Below are 24,811 nucleotides of genomic sequence, written 5' to 3' on the forward strand. Positions count from 1 at the left end.
GTATTGTTGAACACAATTAGGTCATCAATATATCTGAACATATGGATATCTTTAACAAAGTTATTTTCAAAATGATGCAGATATAAGTTGGCGATGAGACACGAGCTACTCGCCCCCATGGCAATGCCAGCATGCTGTATGAAAATATTACTACCATTATAAATATAGCTGTTGGAAATACAAAGATTAATCAAGTTATCCCAATAATTACGTTGGCAGGGTAAAATTTGGCTATATTCTGTAAAATAATTATTTAACACCAATTTTAGACTATCATGTGGGATGCTAGTAAATAAATTTTTGAAATCATATGTATTTATATGTTTGATGCTATTCATATTGTTCTTTATAAAGGTTAAAATAGGTCTATTGTTATTAATAATTCTGGAGGAATCTATAGCCTTGAAAATCATGCTGAGCAATTCAACTAGCTTACTATGTGGGACTTTTGAGTAGCTATTTCTACAAGATGTAATAAATCTGAAACTAATAGGCGATTTGTGAAACTTGGGAATACCATACAAATACGGAAAATTAGTATTATAGTTACTAATTTTTAACCTTTTTTGTATAGCCAGTAGCTTTTTGGTAATAGTACCAAGGTTACAGTTAGATTTAGTATATGTAGCACTGCTATGTAGTTCATTGTATAATAGTGTGGCATAGAATTTTTTGCAGATGAAACTGTAATTATTAGCGGCCTTATCTATAGTTGTTATGATAAATATATCCTGTAACTCCTTTAAATGTCGTTTGATTAACTGCATATTATATCTTTTGCTATCTCTAATGGTATGATGCTTCCTATGTAAAAGCATACTAAATATATGTTGTTTAAAATCGCTATTAGTAAGAACTAGCCAATTATAGAAGGCCTCTAGTGGTAAATTAAACTTATAGGCCAATTTAAGGCAAAAATGCATAAGGTCAGAATGTATTAGTTTGGTTATAAGATTAGCATTAAGGCTAGTGTTAGGTCTGTATTTAAAACCGTAGGAAAGAACAGATCTCAATTCCTGGTGAGGAACCAGGTTAAGATTACCAGTAATTACATGCCCATGATGTAAGTCAACGAAATCATGGTATTGTGGTAAGTGGCAGTAGCAAATAGCATCCTGGTAGACATTATCTAAGTTGCAGGCTAGCTGCTTATAATTACAAGCAGTAAGCCCAAAAGGTTTATTGTAACTAAACCTAGTTACTATATTCCTATTACTGAGTGGAAAACTGCTAACATGTTTATTTAATATCTCCTTTAACGGTAAGTAGTCAAATATAATGTTACTGAATTTAATATTGATATAGATGTTATGGATAACAGGTTTATTACATAGACGATATTTAAAAATATCCCTAAGTAAGTGGTCAAGATGCTGGTTACGATGTGAATATGTCTGGTTAATTTTTTCTAAGGCTTTTAACTTGCTATGCTTGAGGCCGAATAAGATATCATGTATGAGTTTAATATTTATAACATTTTTATCCCAAGTATCCAGCATGTCGGTAAATTTTCCTAAAGTATGCTTAGTGCGCATTTGAATGCCAGTACCAGTATTGTTAAAAACTTTGTTTCTCATCTTACTACGTGGCAATTTAGGCTGGGATCTATTAGCCATATGAAAAAGTTTATAAACACAAGTATCTAAACTACCAATATTATAATTACGTCCATTAAACAAACTATTGAGACCATAAGGGTACAGGGTTTTATATTTAAGAATATTGCAGTTTTCACGTTGTAATCTAATGCTGTGTCTATGTTCAATATCTAATATAGTAATAGAAATATTATCGAAACTATGTGTTTGGAAGTGCTGCAGTTCAATGTCATTTTTATTAACAAAATTATTAATATGGGATCTGTGCCCATTAATTCTAATATGTAATTCACCTCCTGTTTGTCCAATATACTTAGCCATACACGTATTACATGTAATTAGGTAAATAGCTCCCCTAGAATGGCAGAAAACCGGATCATAGGTATTATGGGAGACATGTTTAATGTTCATGGCCGGGCAAGTTTGACATCTCATATTGTTGCATTTGTTGAATTTTAAGTATAGCTCTGATGCAAAAGTCCTCGTGTCCAAATGTAAGTTATTGTCTATAGTATCATTAACCGGGCGGTTACTTGGTAAGCCTAATACATTAGATGCAACATGGCTATTTTGGTTACTTATCGGATCACTCATAGCCATAGTAGAATCCGCGGTACAGTTTAGCCTACGCGACCGACGTAGTATCTTATGATTATTCAAAGTGTAGTAACTCATGATAGTATTATAAGGTAAAAATAACTAAAAAATGGGGGAAATACAGTTAACCATCGACTATATATCTTACCAAACTCACAGAGTATGATAACTAGCATAATAGTATCCTTATACTTTAATATAGCGAAAACAAAAATATTGATATAAAAAGATGTAGAAATTTAATGTAATTAGATAACGATAACGATAAGGAGAATCCATGCAGACCAGTCAATACATAGGCAAACTCCTAATTAATAAAGCATCCATAAAATTACTGAGTTTAGGTTGTAAAGATGTAAAATTATAGTTAAAGTGTAATATATAGAACACCCAATTAATGCCATCAAACGATCGAACATTACATCGGACGTTATGTATATACTAAATAGATACGTTATAGTGTAAAGGCTATATGGATTTTCAAACTTTAAAGATATTAACTTTACACTATAACGTATCTATTTAGTATATACATAACGTCCGATGTAATGTTCGATCGTTTGATGGCATTAATTGGGTGTTCTATATATTACACTTTAACTATAATTTTACATCTTTACAACCTAAACTCAGTAATTTTATGGATGCTTTATTAATTAGGAGTTTGCCTATGTATTGACTGGTCTGCATGGATTCTCCTTATCGTTATCGTTATCTAATTACATTAAATTTCTACATCTTTTTATATCAATATTTTTGTTTTCGCTATATTAAAGTATAAGGATACTATTATGCTAGTTATCATACTCTGTGAGTTTGGTAAGATATATAGTCGATGGTTAACTGTATTTCCCCCATTTTTTAGTTATTTTTACCTTATAATACTATCATGAGTTACTACACTTTGAATAATCATAAGATACTACGTCGGTCGCGTAGGCTAAACTGTACCGCGGATTCTACTATGGCTATGAGTGATCCGATAAGTAACCAAAATAGCCATGTTGCATCTAATGTATTAGGCTTACCAAGTAACCGCCCGGTTAATGATACTATAGACAATAACTTACATTTGGACACGAGGACTTTTGCATCAGAGCTATACTTAAAATTCAACAAATGCAACAATATGAGATGTCAAACTTGCCCGGCCATGAACATTAAACATGTCTCCCATAATACCTATGATCCGGTTTTCTGCCATTCTAGGGGAGCTATTTACCTAATTACATGTAATACGTGTATGGCTAAGTATATTGGACAAACAGGAGGTGAATTACATATTAGAATTAATGGGCACAGATCCCATATTAATAATTTTGTTAATAAAAATGACATTGAACTGCAGCACTTCCAAACACATAGTTTCGATAATATTTCTATTACTATATTAGATATTGAACATAGACACAGCATTAGATTACAACGTGAAAACTGCAATATTCTTAAATATAAAACCCTGTACCCTTATGGTCTCAATAGTTTGTTTAATGGACGTAATTATAATATTGGTAGTTTAGATACTTGTGTTTATAAACTTTTTCATATGGCTAATAGATCCCAGCCTAAATTGCCACGTAGTAAGATGAGAAACAAAGTTTTTAACAATACTGGTACTGGCATTCAAATGCGCACTAAGCATACTTTAGGAAAATTTACCGACATGCTGGATACTTGGGATAAAAATGTTATAAATATTAAACTCATACATGATATCTTATTCGGCCTCAAGCATAGCAAGTTAAAAGCCTTAGAAAAAATTAACCAGACATATTCACATCGTAACCAGCATCTTGACCACTTACTTAGGGATATTTTTAAATATCGTCTATGTAATAAACCTGTTATCCATAACATCTATATCAATATTAAATTCAGTAACATTATATTTGACTACTTACCGTTAAAGGAGATATTAAATAAACATGTTAGCAGTTTTCCACTCAGTAATAGGAATATAGTAACTAGGTTTAGTTACAATAAACCTTTTGGGCTTACTGCTTGTAATTATAAGCAGCTAGCCTGCAACTTAGATAATGTCTACCAGGATGCTATTTGCTACTGCCACTTACCACAATACCATGATTTCGTTGACTTACATCATGGGCATGTAATTACTGGTAATCTTAACCTGGTTCCTCACCAGGAATTGAGATCTGTTCTTTCCTACGGTTTTAAATACAGACCTAACACTAGCCTTAATGCTAATCTTATAACCAAACTAATACATTCTGACCTTATGCATTTTTGCCTTAAATTGGCCTATAAGTTTAATTTACCACTAGAGGCCTTCTATAATTGGCTAGTTCTTACTAATAGCGATTTTAAACAACATATATTTAGTATGCTTTTACATAGGAAGCATCATACCATTAGAGATAGCAAAAGATATAATATGCAGTTAATCTAACGACATTTAAAGGAGTTACAGGATATATTTATCATAACAACTATAGATAAGGCCGCTAATAATTACAGTTTCATCTGCAAAAAATTCTATGCCACACTATTATACAATGAACTACATAGCAGTGCTACATATACTAAATCTAACTGTAACCTTGGTACTATTACCAAAAAGCTACTGGCTATACAAAAAAGGTTAAAAATTAGTAACTATAATACTAATTTTCCGTATTTGTATGGTATTCCCAAGTTTCACAAATCGCCTATTAGTTTCAGATTTATTACATCTTGTAGAAATAGCTACTCAAAAGTCCCACATAGTAAGCTAGTTGAATTGCTCAGCATGATTTTCAAGGCTATAGATTCCTCCAGAATTATTAATAACAATAGACCTATTTTAACCTTTATAAAGAACAATATGAATAGCATCAAACATATAAATACATATGATTTCAAAAATTTATTTACTAGCATCCCACATGATAGTCTAAAATTGGTGTTAAATAATTATTTTACAGAATATAGCCAAATTTTACCCTGCCAACGTAATTATTGGGATAACTTGATTAATCTTTGTATTTCCAACAGCTATATTTATAATGGTAGTAATATTTTCATACAGCATGCTGGCATTGCCATGGGGGCGAGTAGCTCGTGTCTCATCGCCAACTTATATCTGCATCATTTTGAAAATAACTTTGTTAAAGATATCCATATGTTCAGATATATTGATGACCTAATTGTGTTCAACAATACTAGCTTTCTTACAGAAGCGGTTAAACACTACCCGCAGGAGTTGGTTCTAGAAGTCACTAACAACGGTGACCCTTTTAAAGTAGCATATCTGGACATAGATATTCAGATTAATAATAATACACTATCTACCAAGCTATTTGACAAACGCAAAGAATTCAATTTCAAAACTATAGACTTAACCCGTTGGGGTACTAATATCTCTGTACGTATACTTAAAAACATTATAGTGACACAAACTATCAGAAGAGTATATATTTGTAATAATAAAAGTGATGTTATATATGCGCTTATCGATCTTAAGCATAAATTATTGGATAACGGTTTCCCATATAATTTCATTTTGAAACATATGAGTACTGCTTTATCCATAGCACTAAAAAAGTACCACGATAATTTAAACCAGTTGGAAATTATCGAAAATATTAGGCAGGCAGTTTATTAAACTGTTATATACATTTTGGATATTGCCGTGGTCTTAATGTAATCATTATTGTTTTTTAATATAGGGTATAGATATAGCGAGTGGTGTACTAATTAGCCTTTGTATATACATGTACATACTAGGGACTGCTGTTTTGAACTCGCTATATATAGCTTACGCCTTAGAAAAGTGGTACCTATATGGGTTCTTTACAGTAGGAATGAATTCTATATTATACTAGGATTTCTCTTCTACATCTGAGTATTATTGGTTTTGTTTTCTCTATTATAGAGGGCGCTATTATGCTTTTGTTCATCCAAAAAACACCGGCTAATTCTTGACAAATCTTAGGTGGCGCATGACGCTTTGTAGTTATATAAGTCTAGTGAGGTTGCTGCAGGCGTTTTGTTTTTCCCGCCTTGGGCTACGGTAAAGTATGCTTGGTAGATTCCTTACGGGGTTTTTACCATGTCCCCTCTTTTGTTCTCTAAGCATTACTGACAATCCGACCTTATCTGACAGGTTCCGTCTTTCGTTCTCTTAGCATTACTGACAATTTGACTTTATCTGACATTATTTATGTCCTACTTAAAGTAAACTTTATTAGGAATTAGCCATTCCGTTTTTTCCTTTTTCTTTTTCTTCTTTTTCTTTTTATTCGATTGATATATTTTTACAGGCCTTTACTACCTAACCAGGATCCCTACTTTTAGGGTCGGGAAGTTACGCTCCCGGTTAATATCCGATGTACTATCGATAAATTGACCTTTTCTTTCTTTTTGCTTTTAGCTTTCCTCTTGCCTTATTTTTCATACCTCGCGAACTATTAGAGTAATTCGAGGGGGAGTGAGGTACTATTGCTCTACTATACATTTTTCCGTTCTCCTTCGGTTAGCTTTATTAGCTATTTTCTGCAAAATTTTATGCTAAATTGTGTTCAGCAAAAATTTTAATAATTACTCAGTTGTGCTTATAATGTGGTAGCGATCGGTCGGGCTAAATATCATCCAGCCTGTATCATTTATAAATTGTTGTTATGTATTACGGTACGACACTTGTTGTTTTGGCATTCTAGACTTACATTTGTCTCAAATCTTACGTTAATGTTATACTAAATTATTCCACATTTCCACTATTATATTATTTTGGCTTTAGTATACAGGCAGATGATAACAGAAACCGATGGCTCAGTCTAGCATGGGTTGGTTATTTTGTAAGGGTTTAGCCCTCGACAAAGTTCCTTGCAAAATAATTTTCCTGTGTTGGGCTTATTATTTTATTATTTTATTAATTTACTTAATATGATTTATATTTTGGTTTTCATGTATACTGGAGATATGGCAGGACTATGGCTATATGGATTTTCAAACTTTAAAGATATTAACTTTACACTATAACGTATCTATTTAGTATATATATATATATATATATATATATATATATATATATATATATATATATATGTATATATATATATATGTATATATATATATATATATATATATATTTATATATATATATATAGAGTTAAAAGTACAATTTAATTGACAATAAAGTTTATCAAGATTAATAGATTTACTGATTAATTGTCAATATTATATTATGCACTATACGACACTAAGCTTATGCTATCGTGTAAAAATGGCGGGAATTCACGAACGGTATTTCTACGGACTCGTAAGTATTGATTAGCTTCGAAATCTCGCTATCTCAATTGAGAATAAACTAAGGCTCCTGACTAGGTCTATAATCTACTTATAGAAGATAATTTGATATAACAGTTGGTTAATAAATCGACTAAATTTGGTTAAAAAAAAAAAAAAAAAAAATTTGGTTTGTGACACGTCGATTTGATACCGTTACCGATACTAAGTAATATCTACAAAATCTCTGTCTAAGTTAAACTTTAAACTAAGTATCGTAACTAGGAATATAAAGCTACTCTAGAAAATAAGGTAATATGACAATTTAAACTAATAAAGCAGAAAATAAATCAGGAAAAACTTCTCTGTTTGAAGAGCTTTAAGGAGCAATGTCCGCACAGGCTAACCTCGCACCCAGACATCAACCCAATCTGAGGAATAGCCATTTATCACAACCCTCTGCCTCCTGCCCTGAAGCCATCCTTCTATCCATCTAAGGATTTTCCCAGTGATTCCAACCTGTTCCAGCTTATAAAGCAACCGCTCATGTGGGACTGAGTCAAAAGCTTTGCTGAAATCTAAATAAACAATGTCGAAATTATTCTCTAAATCCAGCTCGTGAGTGACCCTTTCGAAATAGCGAACCAGATTTGTTAAACATGATTTTCCCTTTACAAAACCATGCTGAGTATCCTTGAGAATTTCAATTCGATCCAAATGATCCTGAATTCCACCCTTGATCATTGCCTCCATGATTTTCCCTACTACTGAAGTCAGACTGACAGGTCGATAATTTCCAACTTCACTTTTAGAGCCAACCTTATGTATGGGAGATACATTTGCCCTTTTCCAATCCAAGGGAATCTCCCCAGAGTCTAGTGATGCTCGCATAATTAGCCTCAATGGTTCAATGCACTCGCTTGCCGCCTCTCTTAAGATTATAGGGTATATTCCATCAACTCCATGAGCCTTACTGGTCTGTAGGCTCGAAAGTTTTTTCATTAAATAATCTTGCGAAATTTCAATATCATTAATTACATATTTTTTAACTTTGCTCCCACAATTTCCCATTGCCACAAAAGGCTTTTCATTTGTAAATATCGATGCAAAATAACTGTTGAGTTCATCTGCAACGGCAGCTGGTGTATTTATTACTATCCCCTTTCCCTTACGTAAAGGTCCGATCTGGTTTGTTCTGCTCTTCTTGGCATTTATATATGTGAAGAATTCTTTATCCCCCCTCTTTGCTCTGTTTGCTAGTGATTTCTCATAAACTGCCTTTGCCTGTCGAACCTTTTCTGTGGCTCTATTACACATCACTTTGTAGCTGTTATAGGCTTCAGTACTTTTTATTGCTCTGTAACCTTTCCATGCCACCTTTTTCTGCTCAAGTAATGTGGCAACTTCACTATTCATCCAACTTGGAACCCTTCTCGTGGAGTATTTTTTTAATGGTATATACGCATTCAAGGCATCTGTGATTAATGTTTTAAAAGCGTACCACAGTTCAATTGTATTCATTCTCTGCGCGATATCTACCCAGTTAATAGAGGCCATGTAGTACCTTAAGGCATCGTAATTTCCTTTTCTGAAATTAAAACCCATTCCTTTGCCTTTTACTGCTGCTACCTCTCTCATCATCATCCACCGTAGAACTCCGTGATCACTTCCTGCTACTGGTTCCTCTACTGTCAGCCTTGTTATGTCATCTGATTCATGTGTGATGATGAGGTCTAGGATATTCTTTTCTCTAGTACTTTCCCTGACATGTTGATACAAATAACAGTCATCTAGTTGATTTAAAAATTTTGTTCCCCATGTCGAGTTTCCTTCCCATTTACTCCAATCAATTAGAGGCAAATTGAAATCACCCATAATAAGGCATTGACGCTTACTTGCCCATTCCATTTGCATGTAGAGGCTTTTGTCATAATCTTCACAATCACCTGGTCTGTAGGTTACTCCAACTCGCATTATACCTTTGTTTCCAACTATCTCACACCATACAGACTCTATACTAGCATGTGAAATGTCTGAATCCGGGAAAGCTATCGTCGCACTCAGGCTGCTTCTGATAAGAAGCATTACCCCACCACCCCTTCTATCTAACCTATCCTTCCTAAATACATTATACAAGCCGTACTGAAACTCATCATCCCCAATTTCCGGGTGGCACCACGTCTCTGTAAGCCCTATTATGTCCGCGTTACTTGTTTTAACCAGCAGTTCGAATTCGCTCATTTTATTGACGATACTTCTAACGTTACTGTATAAACAATTAAGATTTACTGTTCTTGTATATTTAACAACCCTAACACAACCCTTGAAGTTTTTTAGGCTCTCTTCCCTGATATTAGCTACCCGCTCACGTGAAACGTCTTTGCCCCCGATTCTTCCATGATAATCTCTCCTTTGTCATTTTGGATTGAAGTTGGTTGTTTCCTCCTATTAATTCCTGAAATCTCTTTATCTTTTTGTGAAGACTGAAATCATCATATTTTTCTTGCAGTGCTTCTATTTCTCTGCATTTACCTGTGATCCAGCTCTCTTTAGCTCCTTTCATTTTGTTCTTAATCAGTCTATTCACTTCCTTGTACCTTAGTGCATTGCAGTTCTTAAATGCTCTGTGCTTCTCTATGGCATCCATATGAAATTTCATCTGTCATCCAGTGCTGCTTCTTCAGATATTTTCAATAACCTAGAAATTCTAAGCTCTTTTCAGTTAGAACAGATTTAAAACTCCTCCAAAGATCTTCCACATTCCTCTCCTCTCTTTCTGCATAAAGATGTGTTGCATTCTTTTGTTAAGGCATGTATGTCTTCATTAACTGATACATTTCTGGATTTTTTAACTTCTCTAAGCCTTTCTTCATCGGTTGCTTTTTCCTAGAAGACTTCAATATCAGCTTGATCTCGGTTATGACTGGATTGTGGTCTGAATAAATATCTGCACTGTGTGCAGATACTGATTCAGACCACAATCCAGTCATAACCGAGATCAAGTCATAACCAAGATTAATACTGCTCTGGAAACGCTGATTGATCATGATATAGTCAATTTGGTTTCTGAATACGTTTTGTGTGCTTTCTAGAGGTGATTTCCATGTATAGAGCCTTCTTTTGGAGAGTTGAAACCAGGTGCTTGAACCTTGGTCCTTGCGGTTGTCACAGACATTCTCTCAGATATGCCAGACAAGCTGTACTTGCTACCTTGGAATCTAAAATGCTGATGGAACTGATATATGGGTGACACTCAAGTCGAGTGCACCCAATTTTGGTGAAGTCCAGATGGTCTGTGACAGCCAAATCCTCTGCTTGCACCTTCATGATGGTGAGACTGTTAGTAATCCTGGGTATAACCCCCATGTGCAAGCAGACTGTGGGTGACCACCCAGGTGTGAACCAACGTAAGCAAGAGTCGAGGTGTGGCAACCACACCACATGGAGGAATGCCGCTCCTCTGTGTTATCAGGCAATACTAGGTGGTACATGACTCTCATCAACCAGTGCAATACCACACCTTTGCTTATTGGAGGCTTGAAGTGGTGGAACCCATGTTTAGTCTCCAAGCTAAGTTCCAGTCAACCCTTCCCATCTCTTCCATCATGTAGTATGACTGATGACTTTTGAGGTTATGATGGACATCATGGAGAGATCCAATCTTCCTTACATCTAGAGGGTACAGTTCTAAAACGGTGTTTGTAGGCCGGCCGCTAGTTAGTACACCAGAGCAAACCTATTGGTAACTCTCTAGGAGGTTTTCAAATTAGCTAGTGCATAATCTTGCTACCTCTACTCTGCCAGATGGTGACTGCAGGGAGTCCGAGTAGTCTGTATGCGGGGGAGGGGGGGCATTGTCGAGGCCATGTTATGTCAAGGATCTGGGTATATTCTTACCATGTGTATGCCATATCCAAAAATTTAATTACTTCATACATCATGTCCCCGCCTGTCTCTCACTATTGAACATGTCATGAATTGTCAAACTAATAGAGTAAGTTATCTGCGAAAAGACCTGGCCCTCCCAAACACTTCCTAGTTCATTTCACAAATATACATTGTCTCAGTTCTAATCTCAACGATGTCCATTTCCACTTGCAATCTGCCAAATCCCATGTACTTTTTTTTTACAGAATCTCAGTTATTGGATGATTCAACTACTGTTCATCTCAGTTGCCCAAATCATTCACTTTATGATTCCTTTCACCTCAAAGGTGGTACTTATGCATATGTCTGTTCCGATATTCCCTGTCAAAGACTTGGTAATTTGGAATCTCCTCTTTTCAATCTTCTCTGGCTTAAAATCTCTCTACCTCATTCTGTCAAATTCATCTGTTGTCCTTACCGTTCTCCCAACTCCACTAGTCACTTGGAGCTCTTTGACATCCTCTCTTTGCAACTTGACTTTCTCCAGTCCAACTTTCCTAACAGTGAGGTAATTTTCCTTGATGATTTTAATGTTCACAACTCCAGCTGGCTTCCGTTTTCTACTCACATTGACCCAGCAGGTCGAGATGCTGAGGCTTTTGCAATTACTAATGAACTCACACAGATTGTTCATTTACCTACCAGAATACCGGACAATCCTAACCATACAGCCAACATGCTTGATCTTTTCCTTACAAACAACCCTTCTAAGTACACGGACGAAGTGAGTGGTCCTTTAGGCACCTCGGATCACAACTTGGTGATTGTCTCTTCTCCAATGGAGCCTTTATCTCACGGCTATTCCCAACTTCATGTCATTTGGCATTACAAGAATAGAAAATGGGATGACCCACGAGATTTCTTTTCTTTGGTCGGATTACTGTTTCAAAACTTCTGATGTCAACGTTTGCTCAGATCGTGTCAGCGAAATTATTCTTGTAGGAAGAGTCATTGTGGAATAAAGGATTCCATTCTTGTAGGAATGGAATCCTTTATTCCACACTCCACATTAAAATCTCATCCTTTATCTAAACCTTAGTTTTCCAATAAATGTGCTAAGGCTGTTCAAGAGAAGAATGTTGCATATCGTAATTGGCTTGTTTCCAATTCTTCAGTTTCATTTTCTGCCTACATCAAAGCTAGCAACAATTGTAAAACAGTTATTAATCAGTGCAAACTAGATTTTGAACAGGTTAAGAATAGAAAACTCGCTTCTTGAGCTAGGTAGCCGAGCATTCTGGTCTCTTGCCAATGCTATTGGGAACAACTTTTGCCCATCTCTGCTCTCACCTCTGTCAAAACCAGATGGTTCTGTTGTCACTTCAGTCAAGGATAAAGCTGACCTGCTAGCATCACATTTTTTTTTCCAACTCATGTATTAATGACCTTGGTAAAACACTTCCCCACACGCTCCATTCAATGCCTCCTGTGGTCTTCAATCAAAAGGATGTCGGAAGTATTTTGACGAATCTTGATGCTAAGAAAGTTCCAGGTCCCGATGGTATTTCTCCACTTGTTCTCAAAACCTGTGCTCCTGAACTTACTCCTATTCTTTGCCACCTTTTTTTCACTTTCTTATTCCAAAGGTGTTTTTCCTTCTTCTTGGAAATTTGCTCATATCCAGCCAATTCCTAAAAAGGGTGACAAATTTGTCTCATCCAATTATTGTCCCATTGCAATTACTTCTACTCTTTCTAAAGTAATGGAGAAATCAATTAACCACCACTCTTCAACTACCTAGAAACCTTCCATCTGATCAACTATAGCCAGTATGGATTCCGTCAGTGTCGAACCACTGGTGATATTCTGGCTTATGTTACCCATTTATGGACAAATTCAATGGAAAAGTTTGATGGATTCAATATCTTCCTATTTCAGAAGACTTTGGCGAAGTCTGGTTGGCCTGCGTTCCTAAAATCCACTCATGCACACCTTCTCGATGGTAAGCCCTGTCACTTCACTTAGGTGGCAATGAACGTGTAGAGTGGTTCTCTTCAAGAAGGCTTGTAGCGTGAAGAGGAAAAAGACCAAACTTCCAGCACATGACAACAAGATGAAACAAATGGCCCTCAGTCCCCAGCGGCTTTCATTCCCCCTCTTCCGGCAGCGAGAGGATCAAAGTGGAAGCAGAGGGTGCTAAGAATCGCTGGGTATGACCAGGCTGCCATGCACTGAAACTGAACTTGGCCTGTTACAACGTAAGATCCCTCATCAGTGAAGACAGGATATTAGAGCTGGAAAAGGAATTAGAAAATGTGAATTGGAATATCATCGGTTTGGCTGAAACAAGAAGAAGAAATTAATCACTTATAAGTTTATCAAGTGGAAATCTGCTGTAAACCAATGGAAACAGTGAAAGGAGTGAAGGCGGAGTTGGCTTTCTGGTCTATAAAGATATAAAAAACAACATTTTGAACTTCAAAAGTACATCACCAAGGGTGTCAAGACTACTATTCAGGATTTCCAAGAGGTACAAGCTAAAGATTATAATGATTTATGCACTAACATCGAGCCATGATTATGAAGAGGTTGAAGAAACGTAAGCCAAAATTGATCTTCTAGACGAGCAGAAAACCCACTACACTATCATTATGGGGAACTTCAATGATAGTGTTGGAAAGAGACAAAAACAGTGCAGAAAGGGGAACTATAGACAATTTTGGAATTGGTGAAAGAGGTGAAAGACTTGTGGAATTTGCAGAATGTCGAGGGTTGTTAGTAATGAACACTTTTTTCAAGAAAAAGGTGAATGGAAAGTGGAAATGGAAGAGCCCAAATGGATCGACAACTAATGAAATTGACTTCACTCTCACTAACAGAAGATATATCGTGAATGATGTTTCCATCCTGAACAAGGTAAATGTTGGAAGTGATCACAGAATGGTAAGATGCATACGATATAGATGTAAGAAAATAAAGAAAAAACTGACCCGAGTAAATAATACGAAGGTCTTTGAAATAACAGAAGAGGAGAAAAAGCAGTATGTACTGGAATTTAAGAACAAGTTTGAACTTCTTTAGACTGCTCAGGACCAAGATATCAACGAGGAATATTACAACTTTCTGAAAGTGATAAAGCCCAAGAAACCTATAGGTAAAAAGAAATCCAAAGAAGAAAAAAAATAGTCAAGAAACACTTGTCATGATGAACAGAAGACAACAAATGAAGAGCAAGATAAACACTGACAAGGAGAAAATTGAGTATACTGAGTTATGCAAAGCCATTAGAGAGAGACTCAGAGAGGACATAAGAAGATTTAACACAAGAAAAGTAGAACAAGCATTAAGGGAAAACAAAGGACTTAAATCAGCAGCCATGAGCAGCAATACAGAAAGAAACTGAAGAATAGTAATGGTGTACTTATAAATAGCAGAGAAGGCATAATTGAAATAGCACAAGACTACTATAGAGAACTGTACAAGGAGTGGGGAAATAATGCCAATAGTGGGGAAGATGGATAGCAAATTAGTAACACATACGACATACCCAATATCCTTCCTGATGAGGAAGAACACGTGTTCCTGATGAGGAAGAAAATTAAGAATCAGAAAGTCCCAGGGAAGTTGAAGTTATTGTAGAGTTGTTAAAATTTGGAGAAAGAGACATGACACAAAAACTGGCAAGACTCTTCAAAAAATGCATTAGAAAAGGTGTGATGCCTAAGGAGTGGAATAATGCAATCATAGTTTTGCTGCATAAGAAAGGAGGTAAATCAGAAACTGGAAATTATAGACCAATTAGCTTGTTATCCCACATCTACAAGTTGTTCACAAGCGTCATTACTAACATATTAGAAAGAATACTTGATGAGAATCAACCGAAAAAGCAAGCTGGCTTTAGGACAGGATTCTCAACTGTGGATCACCTTCACATAATATCACAGATAATGGAGAAAGCAAATGAATGTAAGACACCATTATGCCTGGCATTTGTGGATTATGAAAAGGCATTTGACTCCATACAGCATAAGGCAATGTTTCGGGCACTGGAAAGACAAGGCATAGATACCCCATATATTATGATTTTGAAGAAAATATATGAGAATGCTACCTCCTTTATTAGACTAGAAAAAGACAGTAGCAAATTTAAAATTGAGAAAAGAGTTCGACAAGGAGACACAGTATTTCCAAAGTTGTTTACTGCCGCCCTTGAGGAAACTTTCAGAAGATTAGACTGGTTGCAGAAAGGAGTCAATGTGAATGGACAGTACCTAAACCATTTACAATTTGCAGATGACATTATGGTCATAAGCCACGATCCCAAAGAATTAGAGGAAAATCTTAATCGGTTATGCAGATTAGTAAGGAGTTTGGACTAAAGATGAATATGGCTAAAACAAAAGTAATGATAAACAAGTATGTATGCCGCAGAAATGGATATAATGATTGAAGGAGCAGTAATTGAAAAGGTGGAGTCATATACTTATCTGAGACAAGTCATTAGCTGTAATAATGATAAATGGCTGGAAGTCAAGAGAAGAATAAATTTTGGGTGGATGGCATTCAGGAAATATAGTCACATACTGAGGAGCAATATCCAAATTTGTCTGAAACATAAAATAATGAACCAATGTATACTCCCCACCATGACTTATGGAAAGTGAAACTTGGGCACTCACAAAAAGAATGGAAGAGAGGCTGAGAACTGCACAGTGAAGAATGGAACAAATTATATTGGAAATCAGACTGTTAGATAAAAAGAGAAACACACAGATTAGGCAGCAAACTCAAGTAAAGGACATTCTTATCAAAACTAAAGAACTAAAATGGTTTGGGCAGGACAAAGCTTAAAGACATGACGAGAGATGGACTAAGAAAATAACAGAATGGTACCCAAGAGGAGCTAGAAGAAAACCTGGAACACGACGACGCAGATGGACAGATGAAATTCATGAGTTTGTGGATAGTAAATGGATACCCATTGCACAAAACAGAAGGAACTGGAAAATTGCTGGAGAGGCCTTCATCCTGCAGTTGACTGAAAATGGCTGATGATGAATGGCATATAAGAAGATGTCATGAAATACAGGATTATTCAAATATCATTAATGTAAGTGAAACATTTTTTGAAAGATCTGTAAAATATCATTTGAAACATATCAGTAATCTTCATACAAAGTATTTGCAGTACTTATAATTTTTTTTAATTTCCTCTGAATTCTTTACATGTATCAAGTTTGATTAACAAGAAAATAAAATAATAAGGAAACAGAATAAGAATGAAATAAGGATTAATAAATGAATAGTCAAATGCTCTTGTTAGCATTAGCATTAGTAGAGGCATATGATGCAAGAAAGCAAGCTTATTCAGCATCAGCCAAAAAAAAAAAAATTCCACTTCACCCGTCCATTCGTTCGAAATATCTGTCCAGCTGAGCCTTAAATTTCTTTAGGCTATCAACTTCCACAACAAGGGATGGAAGTCTGTTCCACCAACCAACTATCTGCTGGCTAAAGGCAAATTTCTGCACATCTATGCTACATCTGTCTTTCCTCGATTTGCATTTATGCCCTCTCAAGCGATTATTCTGAGTAAGAGGAAGAATGCCATCAGCATTGAGCATGCTCAAACCATTCAAGGCTTTATACACCTCTATCAGATCACCTTGATGGTGCCTAGTCTCCAGACACTATAATTTGCAAAAATTAAGCCGTTCTTCGTAAGAGCAACCCTTTGTTCCATTCACTAATCTTGTTGCCCTTCTCTGTACTTGTTCCAACAATTCTACATCCTTCTTGAAATGAGGCCTCCAGACCTGTATACAGTATTCAAGGTGTGGCCTGACCATTGCCTTATACAAGGGAATAATCATCTCCTTATCCCTGCTAGAAAAATTCCTGTATATCATTGATAAGACATTACGAGCTACTCTTGCAGCCCATCTGCACTGCTCAGAGAACTTCATATCTGCCTGCACAATTACCCCCAGGTCTTTTCATTCTCTACTACTGTCAGTGTAGTACCACAGAGTTGATACGTTGCTCTGGGGTTGCTGTTTCCCATATGTAGTACTTTACATTTATCAATGTTAAACTTCATTTGCCACATCTCAGCCCATCTTCTCAACCTTTCCAGATCCTGTTGCAGCAGCAGCATAGCATCAGTAGTGTCCTTAACAACCCTGCAACCTTTGTATCATCTGCAAACTTGGACATTAAGCTTGATATACCATCATCAATATTATTTATAAATACAGAAAACAATAACGAACCCAACACTGAACTCTGAGAGACTTCACTAATAACATTAGTCCACGATGAGCAGTGTCCATTGATTACCACTCTCTGTTTTCTCCCTCAACCATCCCTTTATCCATAGCAGCAATTTGCCTCCAATGCCACACAGCTCCAATTTGTGCACCAGTCTTCCATGTGCAAGAGTATCAAAAGCCTTTCTAAGATCCAAGTATATAATATCAAAGTTATACCCTGCATCCAGTTCTTTTGTGACTGCATCATAGTATCCAATCAAATTGGTCAGGCAAGAATTCCCCTTAACAAAACCATGCTGTGTCCGAGCTATAACTGAAGCCTTGTCTAGATGATCCTGCAGTGCTTCTTTAACCAGTGCCTCCATTAATTTTCCTGGAACAGAAGTTAAACTCACAGGTCTATAATTACTTGTGTCAGCCTTTGATCCTCCTTTATGAATTGGGGTCACATTTGCACATCTCCAGTCTATAGGTACGTGCCCTGAGTCTAAGGAAGCTCTCATAATTATGGCTAAGGGTTTGCTTACTTCCTTTGATGCCTCCTTTAATATAACTGGATAGATTCCATCCACCCCAGGTGCCTTTCTTGTGTTTATCCTCAAAAATTTCTCCTCCACTTTACTCTCAGTTATTACAAGATTATCTAGCTTACTGCCAGAGTTAAATACACCTCTGGCATTCCCCTTGCTGAATAACTCCTCATGTGTGAATGTCGATGCAAAATATTCATTTAGTTTGCTAGCTACCCGAGCAGCATCATCAACAGTGGAACCATCGATATCAAGTGGACCAATCTGATTCATCCCCTTCCTTCTAGAGTTTACATAGTAAAGAATCTTTGCTGTTTTTCTTTGCATCCTTTGCCAAAGATTTCTCATAATCTACCTTTGCCTGCCTAACCTCCTTTGTGACTTGGTTACAGACCAGCTTATATCTATCATAGGCTTCTGTGTCACGGGTTAATTTATATGTATCCCATGCATTTTTCTTCTCTGCCATGTGTCTCATTAGTTCATCTGATATCCATTTAGGCCTAAACCTTGAACAATATTTCTTAGTTGGCATGTAAAGCCTAGTAGTTTCCAAGATAAGTTCTTTGAATGTTTCCCATTTTGAATTTGCTGTTGGTGACATCATCAGTTGGTCCCACTGTATGGAATTTAAATACTGTCTCAGACCATCGTAGTTGCCTTTACGAAAGTAATAACCTTTCTCTTTGCCCCCGATGGTCATTACCTCTTTGAGTAAATCCCACTTCAGCACACTGTGATCACTGCCACATAGTGGTTCCTTTATCTGTAGATTCTTAGTGCATGAAGAATCACTACTGATAATCAGATCAAGAGTATTACTCCTTCTAGTTGCCTCCCAAACATGCTGATGTAGAAAACAATCATCCAATAAATCCACAAAAGCCTTGCTAGTGTGTGAGTTACCAACCCACAAATTCCAGTCAATATCTGGGAAATTAAAATCCCCCATTAGAAGAGTCTCTGATTTACTGGCCCACTCTATTTCCCTGAACAGTTTCTTATTATACTCATCAGAGTCATTAGGCCTATAATACTCTCCTACTCTCAATTTTGATCTCCAAACTGACTCGACACTGCACTGTCCAGCGATGTCAACTGGCTTCACTTCCTTGGATTTTATGGGTTTCTTAACTGATAGCATAACCCCTCCTCCCTTCCTATTCTGTCTATCCTTTCTGTAGACGTTGTACTCCCCAAATTCCAGTTCTACATTCCTTATATCTGTGTGACACCACATCTCTGATATCCCAACAATATCTGCCTTTGATGCTTTGAGCAATACCTAAAATGCATTAAATTTATTTACCAAACTCCTAGCATTGGTATACACGCAAGTATACATGCACCTGTTCTTTTTCTTAGCTACCCTAACACAACCCAGGTGTTTACTTGTGCCGCAATGATTCCCAGCAGTCTCTGAAATATCATGCATCTTGTTTTCCAGGCTTCTGCTCATTCCAATAGAAGCAGTGCAAGAATCACTTTCATCTCTGCCAGTTGACTAATAGATTAACAGTAGCTACTGTTAATCTATTAGTCCTTGTATCTCTCCAAGCTAGCAGTTTTCCAACCCACCTAACACTGCCTCGATAGCATCAGCAAATATTCTTGCACTCTTTCTATTTAAGTGTATCCCACCCCTGTAGAAGCAGTCCCTTCTGTTAACAAGTACAGACCAGGCTGAAAAAAATTCTACCTCTTGAGCCTTGCACAATCTTTCCAGGGCCAAATTGATCGACAAGGCTCTCATATACTCCCTCCTATCATGTCTGGGCAGCATTGCAGACACTTTCTAATTCAACCCTAATTCACGGCTTTTTTTCAACAGTGACCTGTACTTGTTAAGTAATTCTGCCTGTCTCCTACTCTTAATATCATTAGTGCCAACGTGTACAACTATATCATCTTTTGTGCCCTTAAAAGATGATATCCGCTCTATAACGTCATCTACCTTTGCCCCTGGCAGACATACCCTGGTCCTGGTTCCACCTATCCTTTTTACAAAGCATGTTCCTTGTTTCCCTGACAATAGAGTCACCAACAATTACTGTTGGTAGTTGTTGGTATTGGGTTTAGTGACAAGGGCTACTGAGGCCAAATTGTGTCTAGAAGCAAAAGAAAATAGAATACTGAGTATATAGGTTGAGCAAGTCATATACAACTTTCAATAAAATATTTCTCATGTGTCTCCAGATTTCCTCATTTTTCTGTTTCCAGTTTTCTGAATAAAGTATAAAAATAAATGGCATAACAAAAGATAGGTACATATGTACATCACATAATGCATAAAAACAGATCAGAATCCATAAGATGGATCCACTTTATAGCTACCTATATCTAGAGAAATAAAACTAAACAGATGCTACTTAATTTTAAAGAAGCAAAATATGTTATTGAGGAAAACCTTAGGGTTACTGAATTTGAATTTTTTTTGATAAACATTACACATTCAACCTATATATACTTTCTTTAATATTTATCTTTATTAAATATGGAAATCTCACACTTATTCTGAGATATTATGAAACATAAAGCAATTCAAATACTAATGTCATTCTTCTAGAGAATACATATTGTTGCTCCATTCACTATATAGATAGACATTGAAGATCAAAGATAAGAAACCTTCAGATTCCATACAAATATACTCAGTTGGCTTTGCAATAGAAACACCTATCCAATACTGTGGGACCACTTTTGTCTGTAATACAGACTGTATACATCTTGGCTTGGACTCCACAAGGTGGCACAGGGTTTCCTGTTGTAGCACTACCTATGCATTGCACAACATGTTCAGTAATGCCCACATACTGTCCGGTGGATGATCATAACACATTGAATGCCCTTTTCCACTATGTCCCAAACATGTGCAACTGGGTTGAGATTAGATGAGTTGGGTGGCTATGGGAGGATGGAAAATTCATGTTCCTGAAAGCAGTTAGCAACTTGCTGGGTCTTGTGAAATAGCATGTTGTCTTGTTGATGGATGCCAAAGTTATCTGGATATACTGTGATCACAAAAGGGGTAGGCATTCCAATCAAACAATAGATTAACGGCAGAAGACCCATGCCTCAAAAACAGTCCCCGAACTATTACACCACTACTTCCAGCCTTCTGAACACCAACAATGCATTCAAGTTAAATGGCCTCATGTTGCTTTCTCCAAATGCGGACATGCCCATTAGCACGACAGAGTTGGAAATGGGATTCATCAGATTAGGTGACAGATTTCCATACGTTGGTGATCCAGTGTTAATGCTCACATGTTCATGCAAGGCACAGTTTCTTATGTCTTGCAGAGAGCGTGGGTACCCATGACAGCTGTTGACTGCCACAGCCTAAGGTCTGGTGCATAGTCCATATGGATATTGGCCTTGCTATTTGTACAAATATGTTGTATTGGGTGGTTACTGGGTCACTGTGCTGCATCACTGCTGTGTTACAAGACACTACACACGAGGTTCACCACAAATGTTGATCACACAGGATTTACAGGTGACCTTTGGGTAGTTGTTCAACCAATGTTGAGCCAGCCAGGGTAGACTCATGACACTGCAGAATGGAAGCACTTAAAATGCTAGTTAATGTCGAGTTACTGGCACCTGCATGTCTTTTCCTCACAATAATTACACATTTTAATTTGGAAATATCTCAGTGCCAACCCATTCTTCCTCACAGACACTCAAAAACATTGTCATGTGTGTGAAGAAATATAATCTTATATCAGCCATACCTGACTTTGAGCTTTCACCAGCATCACAGACCAGCCCATTCCTAAACAAGAGGGTGTTGTTAATACAAAGTCAGTGTAGATCTTAGTATATTGAATTAATTTTGAATTAATTTACTTGAAACTCATATATAATTTCTTAAGAATTCTCACCTCTCTTTAAAATTATCACCCTATTTTCTAAAACAGCTCGTGCATCAGTCCCTTTATCCATAAGGTCCAACTTTGTGAGTACACTTATTGTTCTTTCACCTGAAAATACATGGGTAAAAAAAAATTAAATAACATAACACAGGTACTCCTTTTTATTTTATTTTATGTTTTTTTGGTAGTTGTTGCCGCACAGGCTTCTGTGGCCATAATGCACCTCCCAAGGTTTTTGCTGTACTTTGATCCAAGCCCGAGGCGGGAATCGAACCCGCAACCTTTAGGTTGACAGGCAGGCACTTTACCCACCCGGCTAGCCCGGTCGGCTCCTTTTTACTGAACCAAAAACTTAATATGTTAAAAAATGCAATACTCAGCCAATGCTCATTTAAAAAAAAAAATCCCATTACAGTGTCCAAAACTATGGTTCAAGTGCTTAACAAACTAAACATTCAACTAGTTGTTTTTTAAATAAATTCATAATGCAGTAAGGGGTGAACCAACATGGCCTTGTGATATCAAAGATTGGGGTTGGGGGCACCAAAAATCAAAACAGCAACAGAAAAAAAAATCTCTCTCTATTCTCTGATAATACTCTCTCTTTCTCTATTCTCCAACAATACTCTCTCTCTCTATTTTCCGACAATACTCTCTCCCTCTATTTTCCGACAATACTCTCTCCCTCTATTTTCCGACAATACTCTCTCCCTCTCTCTCTCTCTATTCTCTGACAATACTCTCTCTTTCTCTCTATTCTCTGATAACGCTCTCTCTATTCTCCAATAACGCTCTCTCTATTCTCTGATAACGCTCTCTCTATTCTCTGATAACGCTCTCTCTATTCTCTGATAATACTCCTCTCTCTCTCTCTCTCTCTCTCTCTCTCTCTCTTTCTCCAATAATATTCTCTCTGTCTCTCTCTCTTTTCTCCAATAATATTCTCTCTGTCTCTCTCTCTCTCTCTTTTCTCCAATAATATTCTCTCTGTCTCTCTCTCTCTCTATTCTCCGATAATACTCTCTCTCTCTCTCTCTCTCTCTCTCCTCCAATAATATTCTCTCTGTCTCTCTATTCTCCAATAATACTGTCTCAATAATACTCCTCTCTCCATGAAATACACCATAACAATTTCATCCTTATTCATTTTGCTTATGCCTCTCAGAGCCTTAAACACCTCAATCAAGTCTCTTCTAAGGTGCCTAGTTTCCAAGCTCTGCAACCCACATATTCGAAGTCTTTCCTCATATAGACATCCTTTTGCCGATCTCCCCAGGCGAGTTACCCATCTTTGGACCCTTTCAAGAAGCACAATGTCTTTCAAGAATCTTTCGAGAAAAACTAATTAGAGAGAGAGAATATTTATTGCAACTAGACGAATACAATATAGATAAATATTGTAAAGTAAAGATACAGTCTGTCCTCGTATAGCACGATAGTTGTGTTCCTAGAAACCCTCGTGCAATGCAAAATCGTGCAATATAAACAACAGGCCCTATGGGAAAAGTGGGGTTAGGTGCCGACCACCCAAGATTGAACACACATTTGGAACCAAAACATTACCAAACACAATAAATAATCGGGTAATTTTAATCGTTATAAAATACTTACGTATTTTATAACGATTAAAATACGTAATAAAAAATAATATATTTTTATTATAATATAATAAATAATAAAAAATATTTATTTTTTTATTATTTATTATATTATAATAAAGTATTTTTAGTATTTTTTAATACTAAAAAGTATTTTTTACGAATAAAATACGTATTTTATTCATTTTATTTGTAAAAAATTTATTATATTAAATAAAATAGTCGTAATAAAATACTTACGTATTTTATAATACGTAAGTATAAATTATAATACGTAAGTCGTAATAAAATGCTTACTTATTTTATTACGACTATTACGTAATAAAATATTGCTAATGCTTTTGCTTCTATCGTAAGCAAACTTGTTTTTTGTTTGATTTTCTATCCAAACAGATAGAAAATCGAAAAACAGATAGAAAAGACAGCCGTTCCATCTCTTCCAATTCTTATGTCTTAATCTAATGGATTTTAATTACACTTTGAGTTGTTCCTGCTATGAAAGTTGTTTTTATTTTCTCCGCATTCTTTGTAATTTTCGGCGTTGCCTCATTTAGGTCTGTAGCACGTGCAATATCACATGGTCTTTCATTTCGCTCAAAGCGTTTCACAATTTCATATTTTTTTCTCTATCGACAGAGGCGGACTGGCCATAAGCCTTACCGGGGAAACCCCGGTGGGCCGGAGGCCGGTGTGATTTTGGCCATAAACCGTAGTATGAGGCCACCATAAATTTTCCCGGGTAAGAATTTTTGACCCAGTCCGCCTCTGTTTATCGATATTGCTTTTTTTTTTTTCTCTCTCTCTGAATCTGCAGTGTCTTCGCCAGGACGCTTTCTTTTCACACCTTTTAAGTATTTTACTCATTTTTAAAGCACAATTACAAAACGAGGAGGCACCCTTAATACACATAAACAAAGCTGCGCGCGTGTAGCAACTGAATAAACAACTCCGTAAAGGCCGAGATACACTATTAACACCTCACATTTTACTAAAGCACATTTCTGGGGGTTACTACCATAAAACAATAAAAACAATTTCCAGTTGCGTTTCTGCTAGTGGAATCTGTTATAAACTGGTCGTAAACTCGATCTAATTGCAATTGCAAATCATCGATAGCTGGAATTGTGTGGGTTTTTACGTTATTATGGTGAAATGTGTTTCTCCTTCACTGATATAAAACACATAAATACATTTTCAGAATCTTCTTCAGTCCTATCATGTTGCGTTCAGTTGGGGTGATTCCGC

The 24,811-nt window shown here is 36.4% G+C and overlaps 1 protein-coding gene across 1 annotated transcript in view; it reads right to left on the reverse strand.

The window, feature by feature from the left end:
* The window catches only part of LOC150080329 (dynamin-1-like), a 265,277-nt gene that overhangs the window by 170,535 nt on the left and 69,931 nt on the right, over nt 1-24,811 (reverse strand). The window contains exon 6 of the mRNA XM_090380686.1: nt 21,978-22,076. Coding sequence (XP_090236812.1) covers nt 21,978-22,076 — 99 coding nt within the window. The remainder of the gene's footprint in view (nt 1-21,977; nt 22,077-24,811) is intronic.

This window comes from Mastigoproctus giganteus, chromosome 9, assembly GCF_048544385.1.
Source record: "Mastigoproctus giganteus isolate SK-2022 chromosome 9, ASM4854438v1, whole genome shotgun sequence".
NCBI lineage: Eukaryota > Metazoa > Arthropoda > Arachnida > Uropygi > Thelyphonidae > Mastigoproctus > Mastigoproctus giganteus.